At 38.7% G+C, this 26707-nt stretch overlaps 1 protein-coding gene across 4 annotated transcripts in view; it reads right to left on the reverse strand.

The window, feature by feature from the left end:
- The window catches only part of HMGN3 (high mobility group nucleosomal binding domain 3), a 41117-nt gene extending 20070 nt beyond the window's left edge, over nt 1-21047 (reverse strand). For all 4 annotated transcript variants that reach the window (XM_003805818.7, XM_008975333.6, XM_008975327.6 and 1 more), the window contains exon 1: nt 13254-21047. In XM_003805818.7, the coding sequence (XP_003805866.4) occupies nt 13254-13637 (384 nt within the window). In that variant the 5' untranslated portion in view covers nt 13638-21047. The remainder of the gene's footprint in view (nt 1-13253) is intronic.
- Between the last annotated feature and the right edge of the window lie 5660 nt (nt 21048-26707).

The following is a 26707-nucleotide window of genomic DNA, read 5'->3' on the forward strand; positions in this document are numbered from 1 at the left end:
AGGGAGTGTGGATTCCTTCAACAGCTGACCAACTGTGCCATCCCCATTCTTTCTTTACACAAAGATGACTGGGTCCTGCATGTGCAGAACACTCAAATGTACTGAAGGGATCAGAACTGTATTTTCCTTAAGTCTTTCCAGCAGTCCCTATCAGAAACCAAGGGAAGAAACTTGGAATTTTTATTCCATAGGCCATCCATGAAGAATCAACAAGGTTTGCTGACCTTCTTTCATGTAAACAGTGGTTACCACAACATAAACAGGCACTGTGGGGTGATGAGCCCAATTTTCTCCCTCCAAACTCAAGAAGGTATCAGAAGAGTGTAAGAAAATCCTTACACCCTTTCAACAGCTGCTTAGGAACGGCTTTAGATGGCAGCAGTCTGTGGCTTTGTTAGTGTGGAGAAGGACACTGAGGGAGAGGCAGGAGGCAGAGAAGTTTAACGCTACTGCACTAGGAGTGATCTTCAGCCCATGGAAGACAAGAAAGAGGAGGGCTCAGGATTTTCAGCACAGTGTTGGACCTTTCTTATGTTAAACTTCCAAAAAACCTTCACTGGTACATGTAGTACCAATTCATTGATACATGTATTGGTACATGTATTGGTACATGTAGTACAAATTCATTGATACATGTATTGGTACATGTAGTACAAATTCATTGGTACACGTAGGCTCTTAGTTACTTAGAGTTTTACTTCTAAGAGTTTAAGTGACAAAGGCTATTGTTTTACAACTTCAGCGAATTAGCTGAAGGCCTACAGTAATTATGAAACTCAAATAACCATTTGCCAGCAGCCCCAGAATAAATCCAATCTCAACTCCTAGGTTATCCATGCTAACGAGGAAAAGCTGATGGTATATATAACAGTGCAAAGAGACCAATAATCATTTCTTTTAACCTAGGGAGTGTATTACATTGAGATAATCTTTTTCTAATTTGCTGGCCAATGTTTTAAAATTATTACTTTTATTGTTTTTTTTTTTTCAGTTACAAACTCAAGGCTGGAGAAAAAAGCAGTCCAGTATTAAATTGGTTAAAAAGAAAACCACTATGGCACCAAAAAATTCAAATAACACACCACGAGAAGGTCTGAAATGTGCCTATACCTAACTCTGTCGCTCTTCAGCTAAAATGAACACATAACTACTTAACACGAGGTTAATTCTCTCCACAAATGAGGGCACTGTCCATGAAATTCTTATAAGGTTTCTTGAGTTAAAAGGTAGTCTCCTTAAATTCAAATACTTCTATGACACATTAAACAGACACTGGAAGTTTTACTCAAAGCCACCAAGCGATGTTTAACAATGGCTTGGTTGTTTTTCATTGATCCTGTAGGTGTATGTCTGGGATCCTCTATTACTACATTGCTTTTAAAGTAATCTTTAAATATCCAATACTTGGAATTGAGAGGTCCCTTCATGGGATTAATAATCAAACTTACGTTAAATTTATTTTCCATATCCTCCCCTACTTGGCTTATCAATTCCAACAGGTGACTTCTATAAACTCAAATTACATTGATTAAGGTCACTGCAGGCTACTATGTCTTTTGTAAATGTTATTTTATTGTTCAAGATAAAAGTAGTAATTAAGAACGCTTCTTTAGAAGACTTTGAACTGAAATAAATAGCAACTCTCTCTTTTCTGAGGACCACTTTGCAGGGAAAATATTTCTCTTGCAATCAGATATAAAAGATAACTAAAAATAAAGAAAGTTGTGTGCCAGTATGTTCAGTGAAACTTTATTAGTGTAAATACACACAATTCAATAATTAGGGTTTATATTTAATATTAAGGAAATATAGGCCAGGCACAGTGGCTCACATCTGTAATCACAGCACTTTGGGAGGCTGAGGAGGGCAGATCACTTGAGGCCAGGAGTTCGAGACCAGCCTGGCCAACATGGCAAAATCCATCTCTACTAAAAATACACACAAGGCTAGGTACAGTGGCTCAGGCCTATAATCTTAGCACTTTGGGAGGTCGAGGCAGGCGGATCATGAGGTCGGGAGATGGAGATCATCCTGGCTGACACGGTGAAACCCCATCTCTACTAAACATACAAAAAATTAGCTGGGCCGGGTGGCATATGCCTGTAGTCCTAGCTACTCAGGAGACTGAGGCAGGAGAATTGCTTGAACATGGGAGGCAGAGGTTGCAGTGAGCCGAGATCGCACCACTGCACTCCAGCCTGGGTGACAGAGCGAGACTCTATCTCAACAAACAAACAAACAAACACCCACAAAAAACAATTAGCTGGGCATGGTGGCACATGCCTGTAATCCCAGATACTTGGGAGGCTGAAGTGTGGGAATCGCTTGACCCTGGGAGGTGGAGGCTGCACTGCACTCTAGCCTGTCTTGTCTCAAAAAAGGAAAGAAGTTTAAATATTTTAAACCTCTTTGGTCTGAGCTGTCCCTTTCACTAGAGTTACCTTTTTTTTTTTTTTTTTTTTATGTGCTGTGGTTTTGTACAACCATGGCCATGCAGAAAGCACGTGGCTCAATCAGAAGCCTGAATTCCAGTCTGGCTCACACCTGACTTCTCTAGACTTGAGTTTCTTCACCAGTAAAACTAGTTAAGATGGACCTTAAGATCTCACTCACCTGACTGACTTAGCTACTTGTGTACTTATTTATCACACTATAGAAGTGCCATGTGTACATCATGGGAATGCCAAGCACTGGGGTATCAGGAAAGCAAAGGAAAAGGAGCACAGCAGAATAATGAAGACGTGTATTGCAATTATTTGCAAGGCAATGATTGAAATGATTTAATCTTCACCGCAATCTTATGAGGTTGGTAAAACATGATTATATCCATTTTATTAACTAGGAATTGTGGCCAGAGAGGTTGAATAACTTGCCCAAGATTAGTCAGCTGGTAATCTTGCTGGTAAGTATTAACAGAAGAGCTGGAATTCAGCTCTTCTAGGCTGGCTCAAAGTTCATATTCTTATCCACTACACCATTCAAAGTGGTTTGTGTTAAGTGTTCTTAATTTCAAAACTGGGTGCAGATCTGGGATTCTAGAAGAGCAAAAGCCTTCCAGCTTGGGAAATGCTTTAACCTGTAGCCCTAGCCAAAGAACAAATGATATGTAAAGGAGTGCTTCCTATTCTCCATCATTCATGAGCCTCTTGAAATAACAACAAACAATAACCTATTAAAAATAGTTTATGTTGAGTTGAACAAAATTTTAGTATTATTCTGGGTTTTTAAAAAGTCATACGCACAGATCTGGTTGTTTTTATCTCAGTATTGAAACCAAAAACATACACCAAATCATCTATAATTTTTTGTAGTACTTTACATGTTCAGTGTGCTTCCATATGGTTGTTGCATTTGATGCTTTCAATATTTCTGAGATAAACAGGGGCACAGTCTTAATATTTCCGTTGTACAGACGAAGAGTAGAGCTTCCAAGAGGTCAAGTGACCTTCCCGAGGTAAAAAGTGGCAGAATTCACACTAGACCAAAGTCTCTGTATTGTTATAACAGGGCTCTTAAAAGAGATGTTACCAGATGGTTACTTTATTATTTTCCTGTTTGCTCGGACATACATTAACTTCTGGCAAATGGTAAACACAGTTATGATGTTCCTTGTATTTTTGCAAAACTAATCAGCTGGCTGTAATGTGATCTACATATGGTTGCTTAGGACAAATAAGATTAAAAATTGTAATTAAGGGGTAAAGTAAAGCAATGAGAAGTAGTCAGAATGTAGTTTGTTAAAAAATGTATTAAATAAAATACATATGGAACTTAAGGAGCCTTTAAAGCTTCACATTTTGATAACTTCGTCTTTGGTACGTTTATCTCCCATATACATCATGCCTTACTTTTCATACCATGAATTTCTACAATGTAGAACTTAACTAATTCTGTCCAATATTATAAAAACATCCCACAGTTTCCACCTAAGAAAGAGACAAAGAGCGAGCAAAAAGTAAAAGAAATAAGAAAACCAATACCTCTCAGGGTAGATTTTGTATTTCATTGTATGGGGTCAAAATAATCAAAATATAATTTTAAAATATCACTTGTACATTTAAAAAATAACATCTGAAATAAAACATTAGTCAACTGGTAATCTAGCACACCTAAATAAAAATCCATCCAGTCCTAGGTCCAGTGGATTTTCCTAGCTATTAAGCTTTTATTCTTCACGAGTTCCAAAAACAAAAGCATCTACTTATTTTTTAAACCCAGTCCCTAAGTAATGACAGCTTAATATTTACATTAAAATCCCTCAATATATTGTATAATATGCAAGCGTATTTACATGTTCCTGTTCACAAGGGAGTATTCCCATTATTCTATATATAGCAAATTGATGAAGACAATGTATCATGGAAGTAGCAAATCCAGCAGTTCACAGTGGAATGAGAAAATTATAGAGTCAGACTTTTAATACTCTAAACAATCAATATTTAGGTGAGGAAACTGCATATGTGTATCTTGTCTATAACCCTACAGTCCACTAGTTACTGAAATACCTAGAAGATTTCATGGTAATGCTCCTCTCTTACCAAGAACAGAACTGGACCCTGAGGCCAGCCTTAGGGCAGGATCACAAATAATAATGACTTGTTGGGTAACTTTCTACAACGGGCATTTAGAAACCATGGCACTAGCCTATATTGTAATAAAGATATTTTAAACAAATGAACACTCATGTTTACGTAACTCTTGATTCCTCCATGTTTCATTCATTAGGCACTGTAGTTAAAATAAAAATACATGTGGTTATTAGAAATAAACATATACAGAAAGTATTATGGTGTAATAGTTAACAGCAAAATTCCTGAGTAAAAGAGGGCTTGGTTAGAATGCCGGTTCTATCACTTCTTAGCTGTGTGACCCAGAGGAAATTTGTTAATCTCACTAAATCCCAATATTTTCCTCTGTGTTTGAGAAAGGCTGCAGGGCTCACTGGTTAAGATCACAGGCTCTGCAGCCAGACTTCAGGAGTGAAATCCCAACTCAGCCATTCCTTATTACAGGTGCTGTGAGGAGGTCTGTTAACCTCTTGGTGCTTCAATTTTCTCATATGTAAAATGAGAACGGGAAGAGGACACACCTTACTGGGTGGTTGCAAGAATTAATATTATTAATGCAAAGTGCTAAAAACAGTCTGACTCATAGAAAGAGACCTCTTTCTTAGCTGTGAGATGAAACTGCTTCATTAAACTGTTGGGAGAATAAAATGAAAAATGAAATTATAGTATATACTTCTCTCGCATTTATTTCTAATAATTTCACATTTTTATTTAAACTAAGGTGCATTATGAATACCAAACACGTATCTCAGGTCTGGTACACCCAGGCATTCAGGAAATAGCTCGATTTTGATATTAATTCAATTTTAATAGTAGTAAGTATATTTGTGTTAATTACTGACATACATTTCTCTTAAAATATTAAATTTTGGAGCCAATTTCGAAGTTTAAAACCATTTTTCTATCTTCCTACTTCTGAATGTGCATATCATTTACTTTATGTGTGACTGAATATGTATTTGCCTTGGGCATATCTCAATAGCCCTGTTTCTGGATATGCCCACAGGGTAGAAGAATACTGGATTCAATAAATAGCTTGACCAAGAACCCCTACGTGATTTGACTGAATTCTTCTAAGAAGACAGTGAAATGTACAATAAGTAAGTAACCAGTGAAAAGGAATTCAACATTTTGATTTAGTTTGTTAACTTCGACAGTGATTTTTAAATTACTCAGGAGACTAACATCATATTTCAACACTCTAGGTACTGTGAAGGCAGACAGCTTAAATGGTGTTTATTTCAGTCACCATTTCCAAATTGTACCCTGCAGGAAAGTGGAATATATTTAACTCTGGTGTAAACAAAAGCAATGTTTTAGGAGAAAAATATAGGAAAAGAGGATCACTTGGTACCTGATCTTCCAAGGGAATTTTAACATTATATGAAGATATTTTTAAACATTTTTTTTTCCGTTAGAAAAATCAACCATGTAAAAATGCACAAGATTAAAGCTTCTGTTCTTTCAGAAACACTCCATTTGTTATTTGGTGATTAAACATGTATTTCTACAATTGCAGTGAATTTGACATCAGGGTGGGATCTGCTGGCTCCCTACTACTCACTGCGTGCACCATTTATCATCCCACAAAGTGGAGGCCTAGTGCTTGTTAGAAGCCTGTTATTTCACTGTGATTCTCTTAATAATTAAAAATCTCATAATCACAACAAACATCCATTGACTGTTTTACACATATCAGGCACTGGGCTAAGTTCTTTGAATTCACCATCTCAGTTAATTCTCATAATCAACGAAATAGAGCATATCATTATTCCCATTTTACAAGAAGAGGAAACTGAGTCTTAGAGAATTAGGAACTTAGCAGCTTAGGGAGAGGTTAAGGAAGCTACCTTAGATCATATAGCTAATAAACAGCGAATGCCAGAACCATACTAGAGTTTTTCCCACTGTATGAAATAATTAAACCTACTTAGTATGAAATGATTAAACTTATTACTCCCTTCCTTTGAAAACAATTTATTCATCAATTTGTTCTACAAATATTTACACTACCTGTGCTAGGTGCTATGGGGGATGAAAGGAAGATCAGAGCCATGAATGACTTCATGGTAAAGTAAAATTAGGATTACAAAACAAAATTAAATCAAAAATAGGTAATCAATCAAATAACTTGTGCTGATTTAGAAACATGGCGCCAGACAACTGCTGAAACACAACAGGGTGGTTAAAAGCTATAACCCCCAACCCTTTTAACTGAACAACACTCTTTCGCAGTGTTTCTTCTTTGGACATTCAGCCTGGCCAAACCTTTGAATGCTCACTGCTCATAGCTTCTCTTGTGGCTCATTATCACTTTCTGGCATGAATTATAAATACTTGTTTATGTGTTCTACCTATCCCATCAGACAGAAAAATCCTTAAAAACAAGGGTATTTACTCATTCAGGTAGGAAAAAACAGTAATTTTTCATTTAATTTCCCAAGGCGATGGTATCTTGCATAAAGGTGATGCCCAATGAATGTTTAACATGGAGCAAATGAATAATTAAATGTACAGCCCTGCCATTTTGGAGCCTTTACTCAAATATAGATTCCATATCAATATTTAACTCAATCAAATGGAGCAAGCATTTATGGATGTCAGGCCCTTTCATATTCAGACTGGGAAACTCAATATTGCTAACAAAGAAATTCTTTCCTAACTGATTTATAGATTCAATTCAATCTCTATCAAAATAATGGCAGGCTTTATTTTTGTAGAAATGTATAAAGTGATTCTAAAATTTACATGAAAACATAAAAGACTGAATAGCCAGAAACAATTTTGGGAAAAAATAACAAAAAGTGAAGGACTGACATTACCAGATTTAAAATCTTACTATAAAACCATAATAATCAAGATACCAAGATAGCGTAGTTTTTAAATTTTTTGTAGAGATGACGTCTCGCTATGTTGCCCAAGCTGGTCTCAAACTCCTGACCTCAAGTGATCCTCCTGCCTCAGCCTCTCAAACTGTGGGGATTACAGGTGTGAGCCACTGCTCACCTAGCCAAGATAGTGTAGCACTGTTATAAGAACAGACATACAGACCATAAAACATAATTGAGTGTCCAGAAATAAAGTTTTACATTTATGAAGGAGCTTCAACAAAGGTGCGTAGGCAATTCAGTAGAGAAGGGATGGTCTTTTCAACAAATGGTGCTGAGATAATTGGATTTCTACAAGCAAAAAAATGAATTTAAACCCTTACCTCATACCACACACAAAATTAATTCAAAATGGATAACATACCTAAATATAAGAGTTAAAAGTAAAAAACCTCTATGAGAAAATATCCATAACCTTGAATTAGGCAAAGATTTATTAGATATAACACTAAATGGATTTCATCAAAATTAAAAACTTTTGTTCTTCAAAAGACACCATTAAGAAAAAAAAATATTTTTAAGTCACAAACTGGGAGAATATATCTACGAATCATATATCTGATAAGGGACTTGTATCTCAGACTTATAAAGAACTCTTTCAATAATAAGACAACCCAATTAAAAATGGGCAAAATATCTGAATAGACATTTCACATATGATACACATTATGCTAGTAAACACGTGAAAAGATTCTTATTGTCAGTAGTTATTACAGAAATATAAATTAAAATTCATTAGAATCTCTATAAGCAAAAAATCAACAATACCAAGTATGAACAAGTATGTTGAAATTAGAACGCATGCACTTTGGAAAACAGTTTGGAGGTTCCTTAAAATGTTAAACATAGACGGCCGGGCGCCGTGGCTCACACCTGTAATCCCAGCACTTTGGGAGGCCGAGACGGGCGGATCACGAGGTCAGGAGATCAAGACCATCCTGGCTAACACGGTGAAACCCCATGTATACTAAAAATACAAAAAAATTAGCCGGGCGCAGTGGCGGGCGCCTGTAGTCCCAGCTACTCGGGAGGCTGAGGCAGGAGAATGGTGTGAACCCGGGAGGCGGAGCTTGGAGTGAGACTGCCCTCCAGTCTGGGCGACTGAGCCAGACTCCGCCTCCAAAAAAAAAAAAAAAATGATAAGCATAGACTTTCATACCACCCGCCAGTTCTACTCTTAGAAATCTTCCCAAGAGAAATGAAAATATATGTACATGCAATCACTTATTTACAAATATTCACAGCAGCATTATTGATAATAATCCAAACCTGGAACAATCCAAATGTCCATCAACTTGTGAAAGGATAAACAAAAACGAGTATATCCATACAATGGAACACTATTGGACAATAAAAAAGAATGATGTACTGATACATGCTACAACACAAACTGATCTCAAAAACATCATGCTGAGTGAAAAAATCAGTCGCAAAAGACTACATATTGTATCATTTCTTTTAAATAAAATTTCCAGAAAAGGCAAATCTAGACACAGCAAAAGTAGATTAGTGCCTAGGGCTAGGCTGGGAGTGGGGATTGGCTATAAACTCCATGAGGGACCTTTGTGGAATGATGGAAATGTTACAAAACTGGATTATGATAATGGTTGCGCAACTCTATACTTTACTAAAAATCACTGAATTGTATACTTCGAATGGATGAATGGACTTTATAGTAAGTAGATTATACTCAATAAATGTTTTAAAGGAAATTATACTCTCATAACTGAGAGTGCTGAGTGTCTATTTCCCTCAGCACTAGCCAGTAGGTTTTTAATCTTTTTTTAAACCAGATTGGTTATTTTAAAAATTACATCTCATTATTCTTAATATTGTACATTTCTTTGATTTCTAGTAAAACCAAACATTTCTGTCTACTTGAGTCTTCATTATTTTCCTATAAAGATATACATCTTTTCCATAAGGAAATGTGAGATGCTATCTTTTTAAAACAGCAAACCTTTTTCAGTGATATGTGGTACAAATATTTTTTCCCAGTTTTTCATAAATTTAAAAATTTTGTTAACAGTTTTTTTTCCATATTGAAATATTCATTTTCATGTAGCCAAATTTATCTGTGTTTTCATTTACAGTTTCTGTTTTTGGTGTTATGACAAGTAATATTCTTTTCAAAATTAACTATCACAAACCTTGATCATGGTTAGTTAAGCATCCCCTGTGCTAATAAGCCCAATGCTACTGCTACTGGGCCTTCCATTTTAAGGAAACAGATAAAAACCTAATTTTGAGTTTCAAAGCTAGAGGCAGATGGGCTTTCCTTCCTTAAACCTTTAAGTGTCAAGAGACATGACTGCTTACATGCCACATTCATGGAAAATTGCCTCATTAATGAGAATTTCTGATGTGATACACTAGACATTTAAAATAGTTCTAGTGATAAGGAACTGGAAAATATTAATAAAAAGAAAGAGGTAAAAATGTGTTTCCTGTCGCTAATCATGCCAGGACTGTGACTCTAGGCCTCGCTGGCTCATGTCTCTTCGTAGAACATCAAATCATCACATAACAACATGACCACTGCGGGCATTTGTGGATGTCTGGCCAGAACAGCCTAGAACTCAATCACTCATTGTCTCACCACTGAGTCCATGAATGTTATCATTTCCCCTGTAATTCCACTCACCCACCATCCATTATCTAAAAAATACAGGAAACTCACTTTTATTTACATCTCACAAACTTAGAGATAATATGCACTGAAGAACTCTTCACTAAATGCTCTATTACTTCACAAAATACTATGGCATTTATAAAAAACCACTTGGCTTAATGTAGTTATGACTATCACACACAAAGATACACATAAAACTTACAAAGAAATGTCATCAGAACATTTTAATATTAATTCAGATGATATTACAGCCCTGAAGTTGCAAAACTGAGGCCTGGTCATGTTAAGATACAATCAGGAGACACACTTGAATACCTGGTAACAAAAAATGACTCTGACTTCTTTGTATATTTGAGTCCTACCCACACTTTTAAGACCAGCCTAAAGTTAACTTTCCTTATCTGTCCTACTGCTTGTGGGATCTATAACTACACATTCTGGAACATATACACAGTTTTAATGTTATTCAACTGTTTTGTGCTGCTAGTCTTATCACCTCATTGAATTAAACACAAGTTCCAAGAGGGCAAAAACTGTATGTCCCTACAGCATTATAACAGGGCTAGGATTCCAGATGTTTTCATTGACTTTACCTGTACCACTTCTTGCTCTGCAGAACAACTTACTCAGATGTTCATTAAATAACATTTCTTGATTTCTAGGAAAGGTTGATACAGGGGGCTAAGAAGGCAAAAAAGTACTATGGGGACATTTTAAAAGCTTATTATATTGTAGAGCAGACAGTTCTTTAATCAAGAAAAATATTGTGTAGTATGTAAATGCTTTGGCAGTTACCCCAGCTTTGAAGATCTTGAAGAGCTATGCATGGATTGTCTCCAGTTCTTTTTTGTATCTAAGCAGGCTTTACCTAATGACAGTGGTTCCTCACATAAGTTCCAGTGAACTTCAGGATTCCATGAGGCTGCTCTAAGACTTGACTGATAGATGGATGGCCATGATCGCCGTGTTTAATCTGAGGTTGTTCCTGCCCAGGTACCAACTGAGGTCGTTAGGCTTCAGGTATAAATGGAAAGCCTTCCTATTAATCAAGGAGAGGTTTTCCATCACCGGAGAACACTCTGATGTCCTCAGGAATGACACACAGGTGCCTGTACACAGTTTTGCCCCTAGTCTCAGGACCATTGGCTAGCTTATGCATGGGGGTTCCCTGCCTTCCAGGGAAATAAAACTGTAGCTGTAATTTTACTGTTATTTTAGTTTTTTTTTTTTTTTCCCCTTCCTTCTGTCTCCTTGAGAGAGGTAGACAGGGGAAGTAAGAATAATGGTTTCAGCAGCTCTGGCCCTTGAATAAACAGCAAGGAAGGGTTCCATCGTCAGGGTCCATTATACATAAAGTGTGCACACCTAACCTACTGTTTTGTAAACAGTTGTTATAATTCCCAGTAAAAAAAGATGGCCTCCAGCTCACTTACTCTGTAACCCGTATCTTGATGATTAGTTCCTTTGTCTCTACCAGAATTTCCAATCCATCATTAACCCTCAGTCAAAATGCTGAAAATGGTGACATCGCTTAATATCCTAATTCTAGTAAAACAGGGCTAGAAAATACCTTCATAAAATTAAGTTTAAATAATAAATCTCAAGTATTAGTGCTCTTAATATGCCATCTGTCTTCTTAAACTGGGAGTACCTTTGGATTTCCTTAATTCCTCTTGACCCACCCTTTCGTAGTGAGTACGAAATGGGTGAGAATAAGACTTTGGCATCTATAGCATCTGATTAAATCTTTACTAGTAGTTACTGGTTGGTGAGATGCAGGGCAATTTATATCTTTAAGTCCCAGCTGAATGGAGGTAACACCGCTCAAGCTGTTTTCAGGATTAAATGAGATAATGCAAGTCAAATTCTGCACAGCGTGAGGTACACAGTATGTGCACAACAAACTCTAAGACTTTTAAACACTTTCAATTATTTTTAAAAAGTGGGGTAGGAGACAAGTTTCCACCCAATTTTTAGTAATAACATATAAGAAGGGGAAAGCTTTTGAATTTTTAAAACTTCAATATTTTAAAATAATGCAGTCACTCTCACACACAAATTAGTCCATGGTCTTTGATGAAGCAAGATATTAGGTGTAATTTTGCTTCAAATTTAATACCCACACTCGTTGACACTGTTGGAAACACTGAGGCTGGCGGTGGGAGGGTGCAAAGCACTTGCTTAGGAACCAGCCATCACACACTGATTTCTCAGGGAGGAGGAAACCTTTCCCTTCCCTCCCCGGGACAAGTCGAAGCCCCACCCCGAGGGAGATTTGTGTCCCTGAATGTGGTAGTTGGTGTCCGGGGCCTGCGCAGAAGGGGACAGTCCGCAAGGGGCGGAAGACAAGACAAAAATGACTCCAGTTCGCTAGACGCGCAGAGGGGCGGATAGCGCGCGGACCCCGCCTTCCCCAACCGAGTGTGGGTTCCAGTCGCTGGGGAGGACCTGGTGGCCCCCTGACCTTGGACGAGCCATATTGGACGCCCCGGCGCCGTCCCGTCTTCCACGCTGCCAACTCCACCGCTCCCGACCCGAACTGCGGGTAGGTCCAGGCCGCCAGGCCCCGCCTCGCCGGCCCCAGCCCTGATTGACACTGGAGTTGGTACATACGGGTCTGCAGCGGAGGCGAGCAGGAGGGTGAGCGCTATTTTAAACATGGCTTTCTCTTTCCCTTAGCCTAGGAGCCACCGCAGCGCACCCAGCCCGCGAGTACAGCCGCATGGGAATAATCCCAACATTTGCCTGATTTATTTTCTTCCCTCTCCTTACGCTTGTACTTGTTTTTCTCCTCTCGCTGTTTTCCCTTCACACTAATTCGCAACCTGGCAGTTTGCAAAGAGGAAACTCCCTTTCGGAATGGAAAGCCGCTTTTGCTTCTTCTTGTTGGGGGTGGAAAACATTCCAGCGAGAATGAGTTCAAAAAGAAGGGAAACCGCGTCACTGGAGAGAAAGTAACATTAAGAGATCGATGAGGACGGAGTGGGTGGGGGGGAGAGGGAGAGAGGAACGTCTGCAACAGGCATCTAAAAACAAGCGTGGAGGAGCAAAGATTCCCAATCCCCGGGTTACTACCGCGCGCGTTCTGCGCGAGCCATTGCAATGCCAGCATTTACTGTAAGCAGAATTTGAAGGCTTTTGAAATCTTTTTTTGGTAAGACTTACCTTTCTCTTCGGCATAATGACTATGTCGGTGAAGCAAAAAGTAAAGCAACGGACTGGAACTGCTGGCGCCGCCGCTGGATGCTGCCTCTGCCGCTGCAGCTGCTCACGCGCAGGGCACGACGTAGCCCGGCCTCTTCGAACTGCACCTCCGCGGCTCCCTCTGGGGGCCCTCTGCTCGCCTCCCTGCTGCTCCAATGAGGAGCCCCGCCAGCCGGCCGCGAGGCCCCATTGGCTGAGGCAACGTTCTAAATTCCACGAGGGCACGCCCACCTCCGCGCGCGGTACGCGCTGTTGTAGTTTCCACTTCACCGAAAAATCTGCCTGGCGACTGAGCATGCCCAGTTCAACTAGTAGCCTCCAGGCCACACAATCCTGAAGTTTCATTGTTTCGCTGCTCTGTCTTTGAGATTGTAAGAATAAGAACAGTGTGTGTCTTCATAGGAAGGAAAAAGAGTAAGAATGAATACGTAAACTTTATAATGTAAATATATACACAGCAGGTACTTTATACATTTCCTACCCATAAAGGCTTTTAATGAATGTTACGTGATGGGAACCTGTAAAGCGTGGGAAGGTACTCTGTACTGAAGAGCGTGGCAACCTCTAAAGGCCTCAGTTTCCCCCCCAGATACATAGTGACAACAGTCCCTAAAATCACTTAGCTCTAATTTTCTAAAATCTGTGATTATAAATCACTCACTAATTCAGCTAACTTCAAACTAGATGTGAAGACGAATGGGACATGTTTGTTACAGAAATTAGGAAAAGAAAGAACAAGGCAAAAACTGATTATTTTATATTTGAGACATATATTTGAATGACACCCGTCATGTTACACTTTATGCATAATATTTCTCAAAGTTCTGCAAGGCATAAAATGAGCATTGCAAAAATATTTCTGAATTCATTTTATGAGATCAGATTTACTCTGATACCAAAACCAGTGAAAGACTTCAAAAGAGAGTTACAGACCAATATCACTCATAAACATAGACACAAAAGTCGTGAACAAAATTTTAGTAAATGAAACTCAAAAACATTTAAAGGGACAATACATCATGACCTGTGGGGCTTATCTTGGTAATGCAAAGCTGCTTTTTTAATATCTGAGAATCAATCAATGTAATTGGCAGAATTAATAGAATAAAGGGGGAAAAACAATCCTTTCAGCAGATGCAGGAAAAGCGCTAGTGAATGGGTAAGCAAATTGTGATGAGCACATGTAGTGGAATACTATTCAGCAATAAAAAACAATAAAAAATTTTCCTACATGGATGAATATCAAAAACAAAGCGCTGTATGAAAGAAGTCAAATACAAAAGACCACACTGAATGATTTCATTCATATGAAATTATAGAAAAAGCAAAATTGGGCAAAGTTAGTTTCAGAATCATCTTAGCAGGCAAAGCTCACATCATAGGAAAATGTGTTGAAGCCTTACATTACAAATATGGCCAAATCCACTTTGGTAACACAGAGTCTGCAAATATGTATTAAAAATATCATGTATTAAATATGTATTAAAAAAGCAATGAAGTTTAATATTTCACTTTTTCTTTAGTAATTTTCAGAATACATTAATTGATCTAGCACACTCCAGAGGTGGTTGATTACTTTCTTTTTTGGAACATCTTTATGAACTCATGGATTTTTACATATTTGGTGTGCATCAGTGTATTGCTATCATTATTATTACCTTTTTAATGCTCCTATTACCACATCTTTAGCCAATGCATGCCCTTTCAAATTAGTGCTTGTGTCCTTTTGACATGATCTTAATCATTTTTGATAGATTCCCTGTTCCTGGGCATTCAGTGAATGACAATAGTATACTGAAACGAATTAAGATAAAAATCAATTGCTTAGAGCTAGATAAAAATTTACAAGTTAATAATTTTATCATTAAAATAATATTTATAATGAAGATGTCTTGCAAGAGATTAATTTGCCAAATACTTGATAGTTAAATAAAGAAAAAGTCAGTGAAAACATTTTTAGTAAGATATGTGTGAGAAGGATATTGAGTAGCACTTGCAATCTGGACTGGATGGCTATTTTTCTTCATGGAGATGGAAAGGTGCCACAACAAAGGTAGTGCTAAGGTGAATATTTCTCCTCTGTGATGAAAAATAACTCACAAAATTGGCTTCTTTGTTAATTTTTTTCCAAAACTAAACACTCAGATCATCAACAGCAAACAAAATTGTGAATGTTTTTACTGCACACAATAAAAATGCTATGATGAAATTGAAGCTTGCTTGTTGGATGAAGAAAGCGATTGTGAGGACCTCGAGTTCTTGGAATCTTTAGTTCATTTACAAGTTATGAAAATAACAGCTTTGGTTGAAAAACAACAGCATTGCTTATCTTTCCTTTGATGTAGATTGCACCTGGCTGAGCAGTACTCTAGGAAATGAAGTGTTCTCCCTTGTACCTTTAGTAGCCTTCAAGATCTGGGAAAGTCAGTGCAAACCTCTACTGGTGGCCCTGGAGGTAAGAAGAGTAGGCAAAGAGAATGATTTAGCGGGTAGCTAGAATTCTAGTTAAGAGATAAAGACATCTGGGCAGAAATGAGGGTGTCACATAGAAGACAGTGAGGAGGTCAAGCTGGTAAGAAGTACAGACTCATTTGTTTATCAATATATTCCACTGAGCATTTCTACTACTTTGGAATATCAGCCTCTAAGACAGTAAAAGTAGGATGTATATACTATCTTAGCTAAGGTAGACCTGGATAAATTAACAGAGTTACTGACTGAGAAAGAAAGAAAAAAAATAGTGAACAAACTTGTTTTCCAATTCCAGCTCCTCTCCTCTTTTGTCCTACTCAAAACTGTTGGAACAGTACACCTACTTCACATTTTTCAATCAGCAGGGCAAGACCATTTATAGTGTCATGACTATCATTAAGGAAAAGAAAGAGACAGAGACATTGACAGACACACACACGCAAACACACACACACACACACACAGAGAGAGAGAGAGAGAGAGAGAGAAGGGAGAAGGGAAGGGTAAGAAAAGCAAAGAAAGGGCCAAGCATAGAAAATAGCAGAGCATATATGGTAAAGGTAAGTAATGTTTCATAAGATAACTGTTTCTATTTTCCATATGTGCTCATATAAACACATACACAACACACATATGTGTGTGTGTATGTTGGATTGTGACATGAAATATATTTTTAGTATGGTCTTGGTCAAAAAAATTGAATGCCACTGCTAATGAATGTTGTGGATCTTTGACGTTCCGAAAAAAAATGCTTAATATTAAAATTTTTTTTTTAGAGGTAGGATCTCATTCTGTTGCCCAGGCTGGCATGCAGTGGCACAATCATAGCTCACTGCACGTCAGACTGCTGGGCTAAAGAGATCCTCCTGCCTCAGCCTCCTGAGTAGTTATATAGGTGCAAGCCACCACACCAGGCTTGAGAGGAAGTTTTCAAAGGAAAGAATGACTTGCAGATCATCTCCCTCTTGAACTGTCCCCTCTTTTCCTCTTTCAGGCAGACACAGGCAGGGTCCCTTAGGCTTTTGCTGTAAGTAATGACAAATTACTGGAGAAGTCAGATCCAGAATGTACATATTGTTGCTTTTGATAGTTGCAACTGTACACCTACTTTGCATTTTTCAGACAGCAGGGCAAAACAAATGATAGTCATGACTATCATTAAGGCAAAGAAAGAGACAGAGACATTGGCAGACAGACAGACAGACACACACACACAGAGAGAGAGACAGACAGACAGACAGAGGGAGAAAGGAAGAAAGGGGAAAAGTGAAAATGATAGTGTGTTGCTTCTGATAGTTTGTAATTCCAGATTAAGTTACTAATCTTCCATAAATAGGTCAAAAATACACAGTGAAGAATTCAGGTGTGTAACAAAACAACATCAAAAACAACAAATAAGAGGTGGCAAAAGAATATTTTGTTTGTATTTTCCAGTCAAGTCTCTACTTTGATTGGGTGCTAACTTTTGAAGAGACCAAGGTTAGTTTTTACAAAGCAACAATAAGAGTCCAAGAACCAACGGTCCCAAATCAAATGAGCTGCCTGATATTAGTGCAGATCCCCAGGCCCCAGTCCCAAGGTATTGAATGGCTAGGCTTGGAAATCTGCATTTTCAAACAAGCTTTTCATGTGTTGCTTACACTATAATTTGGGGACTAGAGTATTTAATAGACTAGGCCCTTGCTCTCAACAAATATTTGCTGAATGCCGGTACTTGGATTCTGATGACAGGTATCTATAAAAGCCTGTGGAGTTCTCAACATACTTCCAGAGCAGGAGCGTAATTCTGTGGGTGAAACTCACCCCACAGTCCTCACCTCATGCTTTTGCTCCATCTCAGTTTTGCTGGGCACAACCTGTTTATTTCACATTCTTTCTCTTCTCTAGTTGCAAGGAACCTGAAGAGTGATTAAAAACTGCACACATCCAGATACCTAGAAAAGTGTCTTCTTCTTCCCAGGCAGCCCCCTAGGCAGCTCCTTGGGCCCCTGGGAGATGAAAATCCCTGACCCCAAATCCTCAAAGGGAACTTACCTCGGCCAAAGCCCCATAAGCCACACCCTTTCAAGGCTAAATGTCAATGATTACATAAGCATACTTCACAACTGCATTAACAGCAAGAGGAACCAGGGCATTCTGTGACCTTCCAAGGAACCCACTCTTTGTTTTCCCAACCTTCAATCAAATTTAATATTTGTGCAGATTCTTTACCCCAGGTATGTTTTACACAGTTTTCCCACCCCCGGTACTTTTCAGGTTCAATCTCTGCGATATTTACCTCTCCTTCTTGCTCCTGCTGCTTAAACTCACAGGAGTGTGATTAATTTGCTCTTTTTAGCACCCAAATGACTATTTGGGAATGAATTAGATATGCTCAGTAGCTAGAACCAGGGATTGGGATACATTGGTTTAGCCATTCCTTTTTGTCAGATTGTTAGCATGGCTGGTGCCAAGAGCCATCCAGGCTCAAGGAGGTGAGAAAGTTAAGGGAAGGAAATCCCCAAAGTTCATGGTGAGGACACAGCAAAATAAGGACTCCATCCCATCCCCTTAGGTAAAAAGCCACAAGCTGCAAGGTGCCAAAGACCAATTAGTGGTTGTTGGAGAGCTCTCCGACTGAATTGCACATTCTTGTAAACTACTGTCAGTGCCAGTACACTCTCAAATGGGACCACACCCTTTTCTTTAAGCTAGTGATTTTGACTACCTATTTTTGGTGTCTTCTGCATTTCCTTCAAATCTCAGAATCCCTGGGAGCTTGTAAGGAACATCTAGTAACCCCATCCCCGTCGCTACCCTCAGTGGTCCTGCCTTTCGGAGATATCATACCATTTTCCTTTTCTCAATGAAAGCAAGAAAATGCTGGTTTGGGGAAATGAGAGTCGAATGAATCATTCTGAAAAATACCATAAAGCAACTGGAGATGATTTTCAGGTTAGCTTGGTTAATAACTCTTGTAATTCTCAAGCACTAAGAAAGAGTTAGCCGATAAAATGAGTTTGGCCAGGTCAGAATGAATTCTAGCCACCAGGTCAGAATGAATTCTAGCCACAAGGCAATAAATTTTTTCCCAGCAGTGGAAAACTAGCCTGCAAATGTGCCATAATCTTCAAGGCTGCTTATCTGCATAGGGCTTTTGTTGTTTTTAAAACACAGAATTGTGCTACTCCCACAAAAAAACTCTCATCCTTTTCTACCTTCTCATTCCCACTCCCACTTCTGCTGTCTGTAATCTTAAGCAAATGGGTTGTTTTTTTCTTTTTTTCTCCTAAATAATCCAATTTATCTCTTAACATGTCAAAAAAATTGTTTTAACCATTTTAAAAATAAATGTTTATCAAAAAGTTTGGAATTTGCAGTCATAGGCATGAATTCAAATCTCAAGCTATTGAGCTACCATCACATTACTTAACCTCTTTGAACTCTGGTTTCCTTATTACAAAATGAGAAAAAGAATGTCTATTCAAGGCAGATACCACTAGTTACCTGCCCAATATTCACACTAGCTTTCTTCCTACTAACAGAATTCTGATTTTGGCAATAGGCCTGGTCAAAACAAAACAAAACATAACAAAGCAATCTTTAGTTCCTCCAGCTCCCTGGCAGATAGAGGTTGCTATGTGACACCTCTGGGGCTAATGAAATACATGAACACACAGTCATAAGGTGATTGTGTAAGCAACACCAAATAACAGGGCAAACCTAGCCGGGTAGCTAGCTGCCTTGTGCCTTTGTTCTTCCTCTCCTTCCATCCTGGAAGTTGCTAACAATGTCTGGAAGTAGAACAGCCATCTATGTCCAAAGAGAGAAGGGCCACAGTTCAGGATGAAAGAGCAGAAAGGCAGGACTTGAGGTCTCTGCAGTGGCCCCAGATTGTCCAGCTGTAGTCTACCGTTGATGTTTGGAAAATAAACACCATGTTTGATCAAGACACTTTAGGTGGATGTCTGTGATGTGCAGCTGAATACTATCCCTAACTGATACACTGTTTCATGGAACTGGTGTGAAAATTGAAGATGTTAAACCACCAAACTATGGGAATGTGCATATCCCTGAAGGATGATGCTTAACATATTTCATTTGAAGCATGTTTATTATACTCCCCCTAAAATGATAAAAGAGAACACAGAAAATTTTTAACTTTTCCTGAATCCCTAAGGGCCTGATTATGAACACTTAAACCTCTTAAAATTACTTTAAAGTAGGCAGGGATAAACATGATTAAAAGAAGTATTTTATTGTTGCTATAGAACGGGGTGCTCCATAATATGGCCTATTGCTATGTTTTACCAATGCAAATGCTGGATTGTTGCTCAACTCCATCTCAGTTTTAGTGTGACTCCCTACACTCTAGATGCTGGAGTCCACACTACAGCTGGGGTTCTGGATGTAATTTGCATTTGCCTAATTAGAAGCATGAGGTATAGACAGTGGAGGTTAGGAAGAGGCCACACTTTTGCTACATCTGCTGTGTCTGCTGCTTTTTTTCCTAAAACAACATCAGCAAAGATCCCAGGCACCAGCATTGTGGATTCGGAGAGGCATGTCTCCCTGCATTCACTCTGTAGGTGTAGACTGTTAGCTGGTGGGGTGTGGTCTGAAACTGGCAGAGACAGGGGCTTTATGATTGAGAAAGTGTTTTTATTCTTATAGAGTCCCGATACTAGTGGATTCCTGCTTGCAAAACAGACACAGCTCCTTTGACGACCTTGTTCTGAGTGTGACTTTGGGAGACTTCTGAGAGTTCAACCTGCAGTCTATCTCTTTAGTCTTCTGAGCTATCCCATAGTCTATTGAATCTTTGAAACCTTTTCTCCTTAAATTAGGTAGAGTGGGTTCTGTTCTCTACAACTGAATCCAGAACTATGGAGCTTCCTTTAGTGTTGCTTACCAAATATTTCCAGCTTTCAGAGACATACTTGGCTGGGCTCAATGGCTCATGCTTGTAATCCCAGCACTTTGGGAGGCCAAGGCAGGTGGATTGCTTGATCCCAGGAATTCGAGACCAACCTGGGCAACACGGTGAAACCCTATCTCTACCAAAAATAAACAACTCACAAATATTAACCTGGCATGGTGGCATGTGCCTATAGTCCCAGCTACTCAGGAGGCTGAGGTGGGAGAATTGCTTGAGCCAGAGAGGTTGTGGAGGTTGCAGTGAGATGAGATTGTGCCATTGCACTCCAACTTGGGTGACAGAGCCTGACCCTGTCTCAAAAAACGAAACAAAATGAAACAAAACAAAGCAAAACAAAAAACAAAGAACAACAACAACAAAAACAAAAAAGAGACACACTCTCACTGGAGCTGATTATGGAAACAGATATTGATATGGAGATTGCCCATGTGTTTCTTTCAGTGATCACAGTGAACAGAACAGAACCCTTTGAAGATCCCCCCCTCCAATGGACATAGAGCTGTCAAAGCTAAAAATGAACCTTTTATTTAAGCTGCTGAGATTTGAGGGAAATTTGTTTCCACAGGATTATCTATCTTATCCTGAAATGATATAGAACTTAGATCCTAAGAGAAAGGTGCTGCTTTAATAATAAAACAAACCCTAAAATAAGTGGCATTGGCTTAAGAGCTGGTCAGAAGGAATCAAGCAAACTATTACTGAAGCCTGGAAGAATGGAAATTATTTTTCTAGTGGGGAAAAGTTTGGTAAGACTATTCCCTACAGTAATTTGGAGGCAAAAGGCATATCTAACTTTGGGGAAGAGGTTGAAAACAGATTATCATTACTGTTTATTGCCTATTATTAATTGTATTTAATAAGACATTGTAAGAAAAAGATATATTCAGAGAAGACTTGGTCAGTTTGTAAGGGTAGATGAAAGAGATTTAGAGAGTCTACAAAGTCAAGAACTTATAAGGTTGGAAAAGGCAACTGCTTCTCAGTCTAAAAAATGAAAGGTAAAATCGATCCTTTGAGCAACAAAAGCACATTAAAACTCAGCTTTGTGGCAAGGATCAGATCACTGATCATGAATTAGGGTATGGTGCCCAGTAATTCCTTCAATTAGACCAAACGGCCCAGAATGACTTAAATTGGCTCATGGGAAAAGGCGTAGCTGTCACTGCTAGGCTCAAGGAACCTATAATTAGGGGAGAGGGGACAGAGGGAGAAAAGGGAGAGGGAGGGAAAACAGAACTGCTGGGGCAAGAAAACACAGAAATATGGCAAAGAAATAAATCTAGAAAGAAACATGGGAGTAAGTCAGAAGACAACCAAGGTTAATTTTGTAAGACAGTTTTACTGCTAAACAAAGGCTCTAACCTGGATTAAATGTGATTGTTGCAATTTGAGACTTAACATGGCTCTTGGACTCTGCACCATTTATAGGCAGGAAGCAGGGTGCCTATTCAGAGAAGGCTGAAAGAGGACTTTCCCAAAGGGAGAATCCGAGAATCACAGAGATCAGTGGACAGGGGAGCTCCTTTCAGGAAATCCAGCCTATTCAAGGAACATTTCCAACCCTCTGGGTAGGAGGTTTAAAACATCTGCCCAGTCTAATATTGAAAGGCCAATGACTGCTAATGACAGGCCAATGACTGCCATATGTTTCCCATTCTTCTGCTTTTTAATGTGAGTATTTGTTGAAGGTATCTTGACTCTGTTCTACTACTGGATAATGTGTGAGTGGGAGGTGGGAGGGCCAGGTCTCTGGATCAAAAGGAGATATACACAGACCTATTTTACAGGCTCCTTCACATTATCCCCTGACATAAAGACTACCACGCATCATCCAGGGATCCTGGGTTTTGAAATTGATGCCATCACTGAGACTTTTGAGTTTTCTTCCCTCAGAGGAAAGTGAATGAATGCATTTTGTACATGGGAAGAAACATGAAGGAAATACTTCATGCCCTGAAGTGAAGACTGCAATTATCATTAGTACTATTCACCAAATATTTCTGCTTTACTGCCTCATGACAGGATTGCACTTCCCCTCTCCATCTTTTAAAGGTAGGCATAACTATGTAACTTGCTTTGGCTAATTAAATGTGAACAGAAGTGATGTGTGTCTTTTCTGAGTATCATTTTTTTTTATTGCAGCAAAAAAACACATAACATAAAATTGACCATCTTAGCCATTTTTAGTATATAGTTCAGTAGTGTTAAGTAAATTCCCATTGTTGTGAAGCCAATCTCCAAAACCTTTTCATCTTGCAAAACTTAAAACTCTATACTCATCAAACAACTTCCCTTTTCCACCTCCTCCAGCCATTGGTAACCACCATTCTACTTTCTGTGTCTATGCATTTTACTACTCTATGTCTCTCACGTAAGTTAAATCATACAGTATTTGTCTTTTTATTGACTCGCTTCTTTCACTTAGCGTAATGTCCTTAAAGTCCATTCATGTGGTACTATGTGACAGAATTTCCTCCGTTTTTTGAGGCTGGGTAATATTCCATTGTATGAATATACCATATTTTATTTATCTGTTCATCCATCAGTGGACATTTGGATTGCTTCTACCTCTTGGCCATTGTGAATAGTGTTGCTATGCTGAGCACCATCATTAAGAACCAGTGCATGATTCACCATACTGCCCCCTTTTTTTGCTGCCATGAGCAAGGAAGCACATGCAAAGATGTGCTTCTCTCCAGCTGGGCATTTGAATTATTAAAATGAGCAGAGCTCCCAACTGACCCAAGATGGACATGTAGAGTGAACGAGAAATAAGCCTTTGCTGTTTTGAAGCCACAGAGATTTGGGGATCCTTTTTCTTTTCCTAGTGAAAACTGATAAGGTTTAAAATTAAAACTTGACTCTTCCAAGGTTTGCAGAGAACTTTGATGAGAGACTCCCATAATGGAGAAGGCTGATGTATTTGAGCCCTATAGTTCTCTTGTGTCCTGCAGTTACACCTTCTTCTTGAGTCTGTGGGGGTGGGAGGGTAGGGAGGATGGCCATACCCATAGCTTCTCCTTCTTTAACTGGCCAAAGTCTGGAGAAATCTCAAATCCTGTTTTCTCATTCCTCATCCATTTATCTCATTTTCTGTACACTGGATTGGCAACTTTATTACACGCTGTATTTGATAGGATTAGCTTTGGCTGTGAGTATGAAAACTCCCAAGTAACAGTGGGTAGGAAAATAGAGTTAATATTTTCCCTCACATTAAAAACATAGGGTTGATACCATGGTTCCACAACTAACTGAGACACACTTTTCTGTCTCATTACTCTTTCACCTTCATTACGCACCTTCTGTATCTTGGCTGAAGATGTCCTATCCACCTTCATTCCTCATATGTTCATTTTGGCCAGCAGGAAGGATAAATGATAAATGTCCTCCCTCTTTAAGGCAACTTCCGGAAGCTGCACATATCACTTCCATTTACATCCCATCATAGAATTTAGTCACATCAAAGGAAGTGGAGAAACATGGTCTTTATTCTGGGCAATGATATTCCCAGTTTTTAGTAAATGACATGGCTATTTATAGTGGTATTCCCAGTTTTTAGTAATACTTGTGACAAAGAAGAACATTAGTATTGAAGTGTAATTAGCTGTGGTAGGTAGAATAATTTTCCCCCAAAACATCCTAATACTAGAATGTTTCTGTAAATATATTACCTTTCATAGGAAAAAGGATTTTGCATATGTGATTAAGGCAAGGACCTTTAGACAGGCAGATTATCCAGGATTATCCCTGTAGGCCCAATCTAATCACATACATTCTTAAAAGCAGATAATTTTTCCAAGCTATGGTAAGAAGGGAGCTAAGATGAGGGTCAAAGATTCCATGTGAAAAGGACTCAACCCACCATTGCTGGCTTTGAGGAGGAAGAAAGGGAACCATTAGCCAAGGAATGTAGTTGCCCTTTAGAAACTGGAAAATGCAAGGATATAGATTTTCTCCTAGGATCTCCAGAAAGTAACTCAGCCCAGCTAACACCTAATCTTAGCCCAGTGAGGTCCATGTCAAACTTCTAGTCTATAAAACTGAAAGATAATAAATTTTTGTTGTTTAAGCCAGGAGTCCCCAATCCTCGGGCCATGGGTCCATGGCCTGTTATCTGTTCATTCATCTGTTATCTGTTAGGAACTGGGCTGCACAGCAGGAGCTGAGTGGCAGGTGGGCATTACTGCCTGAGCTCCACCTCCTGTCAGATGAGTGATGACATTAGATTCTCATAGGAGCATAAGCCCTATTGTGAACTGCATATGTGAGGGATCTAGGTTGCATGCTCCTTTTGAGAATCTAATGCCTGATGATCTGAGGTGGAACAGTTTCATCTTGAAACCATCTCCCATCCCACCCTTGAGTCCGTGAAAAAATTGTCTTCCACAAAACCAATCCCTGATGCCTAAACAGTTGGGGACCACTGGTTTAAGTCACTAAGTTTATGGCAATTTGTTATGACAGCAATCGAAAAATAATACATTAGCAGCTTCAGCCACAATGCCCTCCACTTTGGCCACCCAAATATTCATACTGTTTTTTTGACACATGGTACATACTCACCTTCCGTCCAAAGGAGAAACCCATCCACATCTTCCAGTTACAGTGTTCAGCTCAAAGTCTAACACACCTCCAGGAAATAGTCCTTTCCATCAGGTCTGGATGTAGCTAAGTTATCTGCTAACCAAATACCTAATATACTGCAATGAAGTAGAAAGATTCATTCTCTTTTCAGTAACTTTTTTTTAAGATAGAGACAGGGTCTTGCTATGTTGCCCAGGCTGTTCTTGAACTTCCAGGCTCAAGTGATCCTTCTGCTTGGGTCTCCCAAAATGTTGGAATTAGAGGCATGAGCCACTGTGCCCAGCCAAAAACTCATTCTCTAGCACAAAGTTCCTTAATTTGCTCATTTAGCAGCCTTGATGACAGGGTTTCCTCTTTGGGATGATTAGCTATGGAAAACCATTACTTATCAGAATATGCAACTTCAGAAAGATACATACTCTGCCTAGCTTCAGGCGCCTACAAACTGTGACCCACAAAGGGTGGCTATACATGGACATTAGAAACTAGAGCTTCTCCCTAGATCTTTGATCTCATCTAGCATTCTGGCTAACATCTCTTTCTGGACCAAAGAGAAAAGTATTGAATGAGGTTTCACATCTGCTTTTGACCCTAAAAGGAAACTAAAAGAAATTTTAGTTCAAAGGCATGGATCAACTGACTTTACATAAGAAGACTTTAAAGAGCTTAAGCCCCACAATTTGAGAATCAGCATCATCCCCAGTGTTTGGGCCCATTTGTAAGAAATCAATTTGCTGCTTTTCCCTACATAGAGACCCCTTCAGAATAAAGTGCCTAGTGTGTCAGTGTCTTTAGCCTGGAGAATTAATCTTCATCTCGGATACTGATCTACCCCTTCTTCTTTCTCAAATATATAGAATCCCTGTATCCTGTTAATTTTTCTCCTCTATCAATATGGCAAAATTAAAATAAGTAGCATTCTGCTCCAGTTAGAATGTAGAAAGTTATGACAGTCACTCTCAGTTTTAACTGGAAAAAAATTGGACAAACTAAGAAAATAATTTTTAAAATGACAGCTGTTAAATACAAAAAATTCTAAAGGAACTAAATTCAAAAGAAGGGTCAAATCCTAGAAATTTATATAAATACATAAGAATGATAGAAATGTAATCAAAGTTTTGAAAAATCACTCCAAAGTATTATTTTTCCAGCTGAAATAAAAATATTAAATCGATTTCTTAAAAACTATTCTTAATCAGTTAACTTTAGGCTTATGCTTGATATGAGAATATAATTTAAGGTAATTGCTAGATTTTATTCAGATTTTTTTAGCACTTGACATAACTAATAATGGATCACATGATTTTTTTCAGCATAAATAATAAAATATAAACTATTCTTGTTTTATTCTCAAAGCCCAACTCACAAAAGCATGAGGAACAAATATAAACAACATCCACAGGCCAACAGCGACCCATAGCCATGAGCAGGCCACTTCTTG

Source organism: Pan paniscus, chromosome 5, assembly GCF_029289425.2.
Source record: "Pan paniscus chromosome 5, NHGRI_mPanPan1-v2.0_pri, whole genome shotgun sequence".
Taxonomy (NCBI): domain Eukaryota; kingdom Metazoa; phylum Chordata; class Mammalia; order Primates; family Hominidae; genus Pan; species Pan paniscus.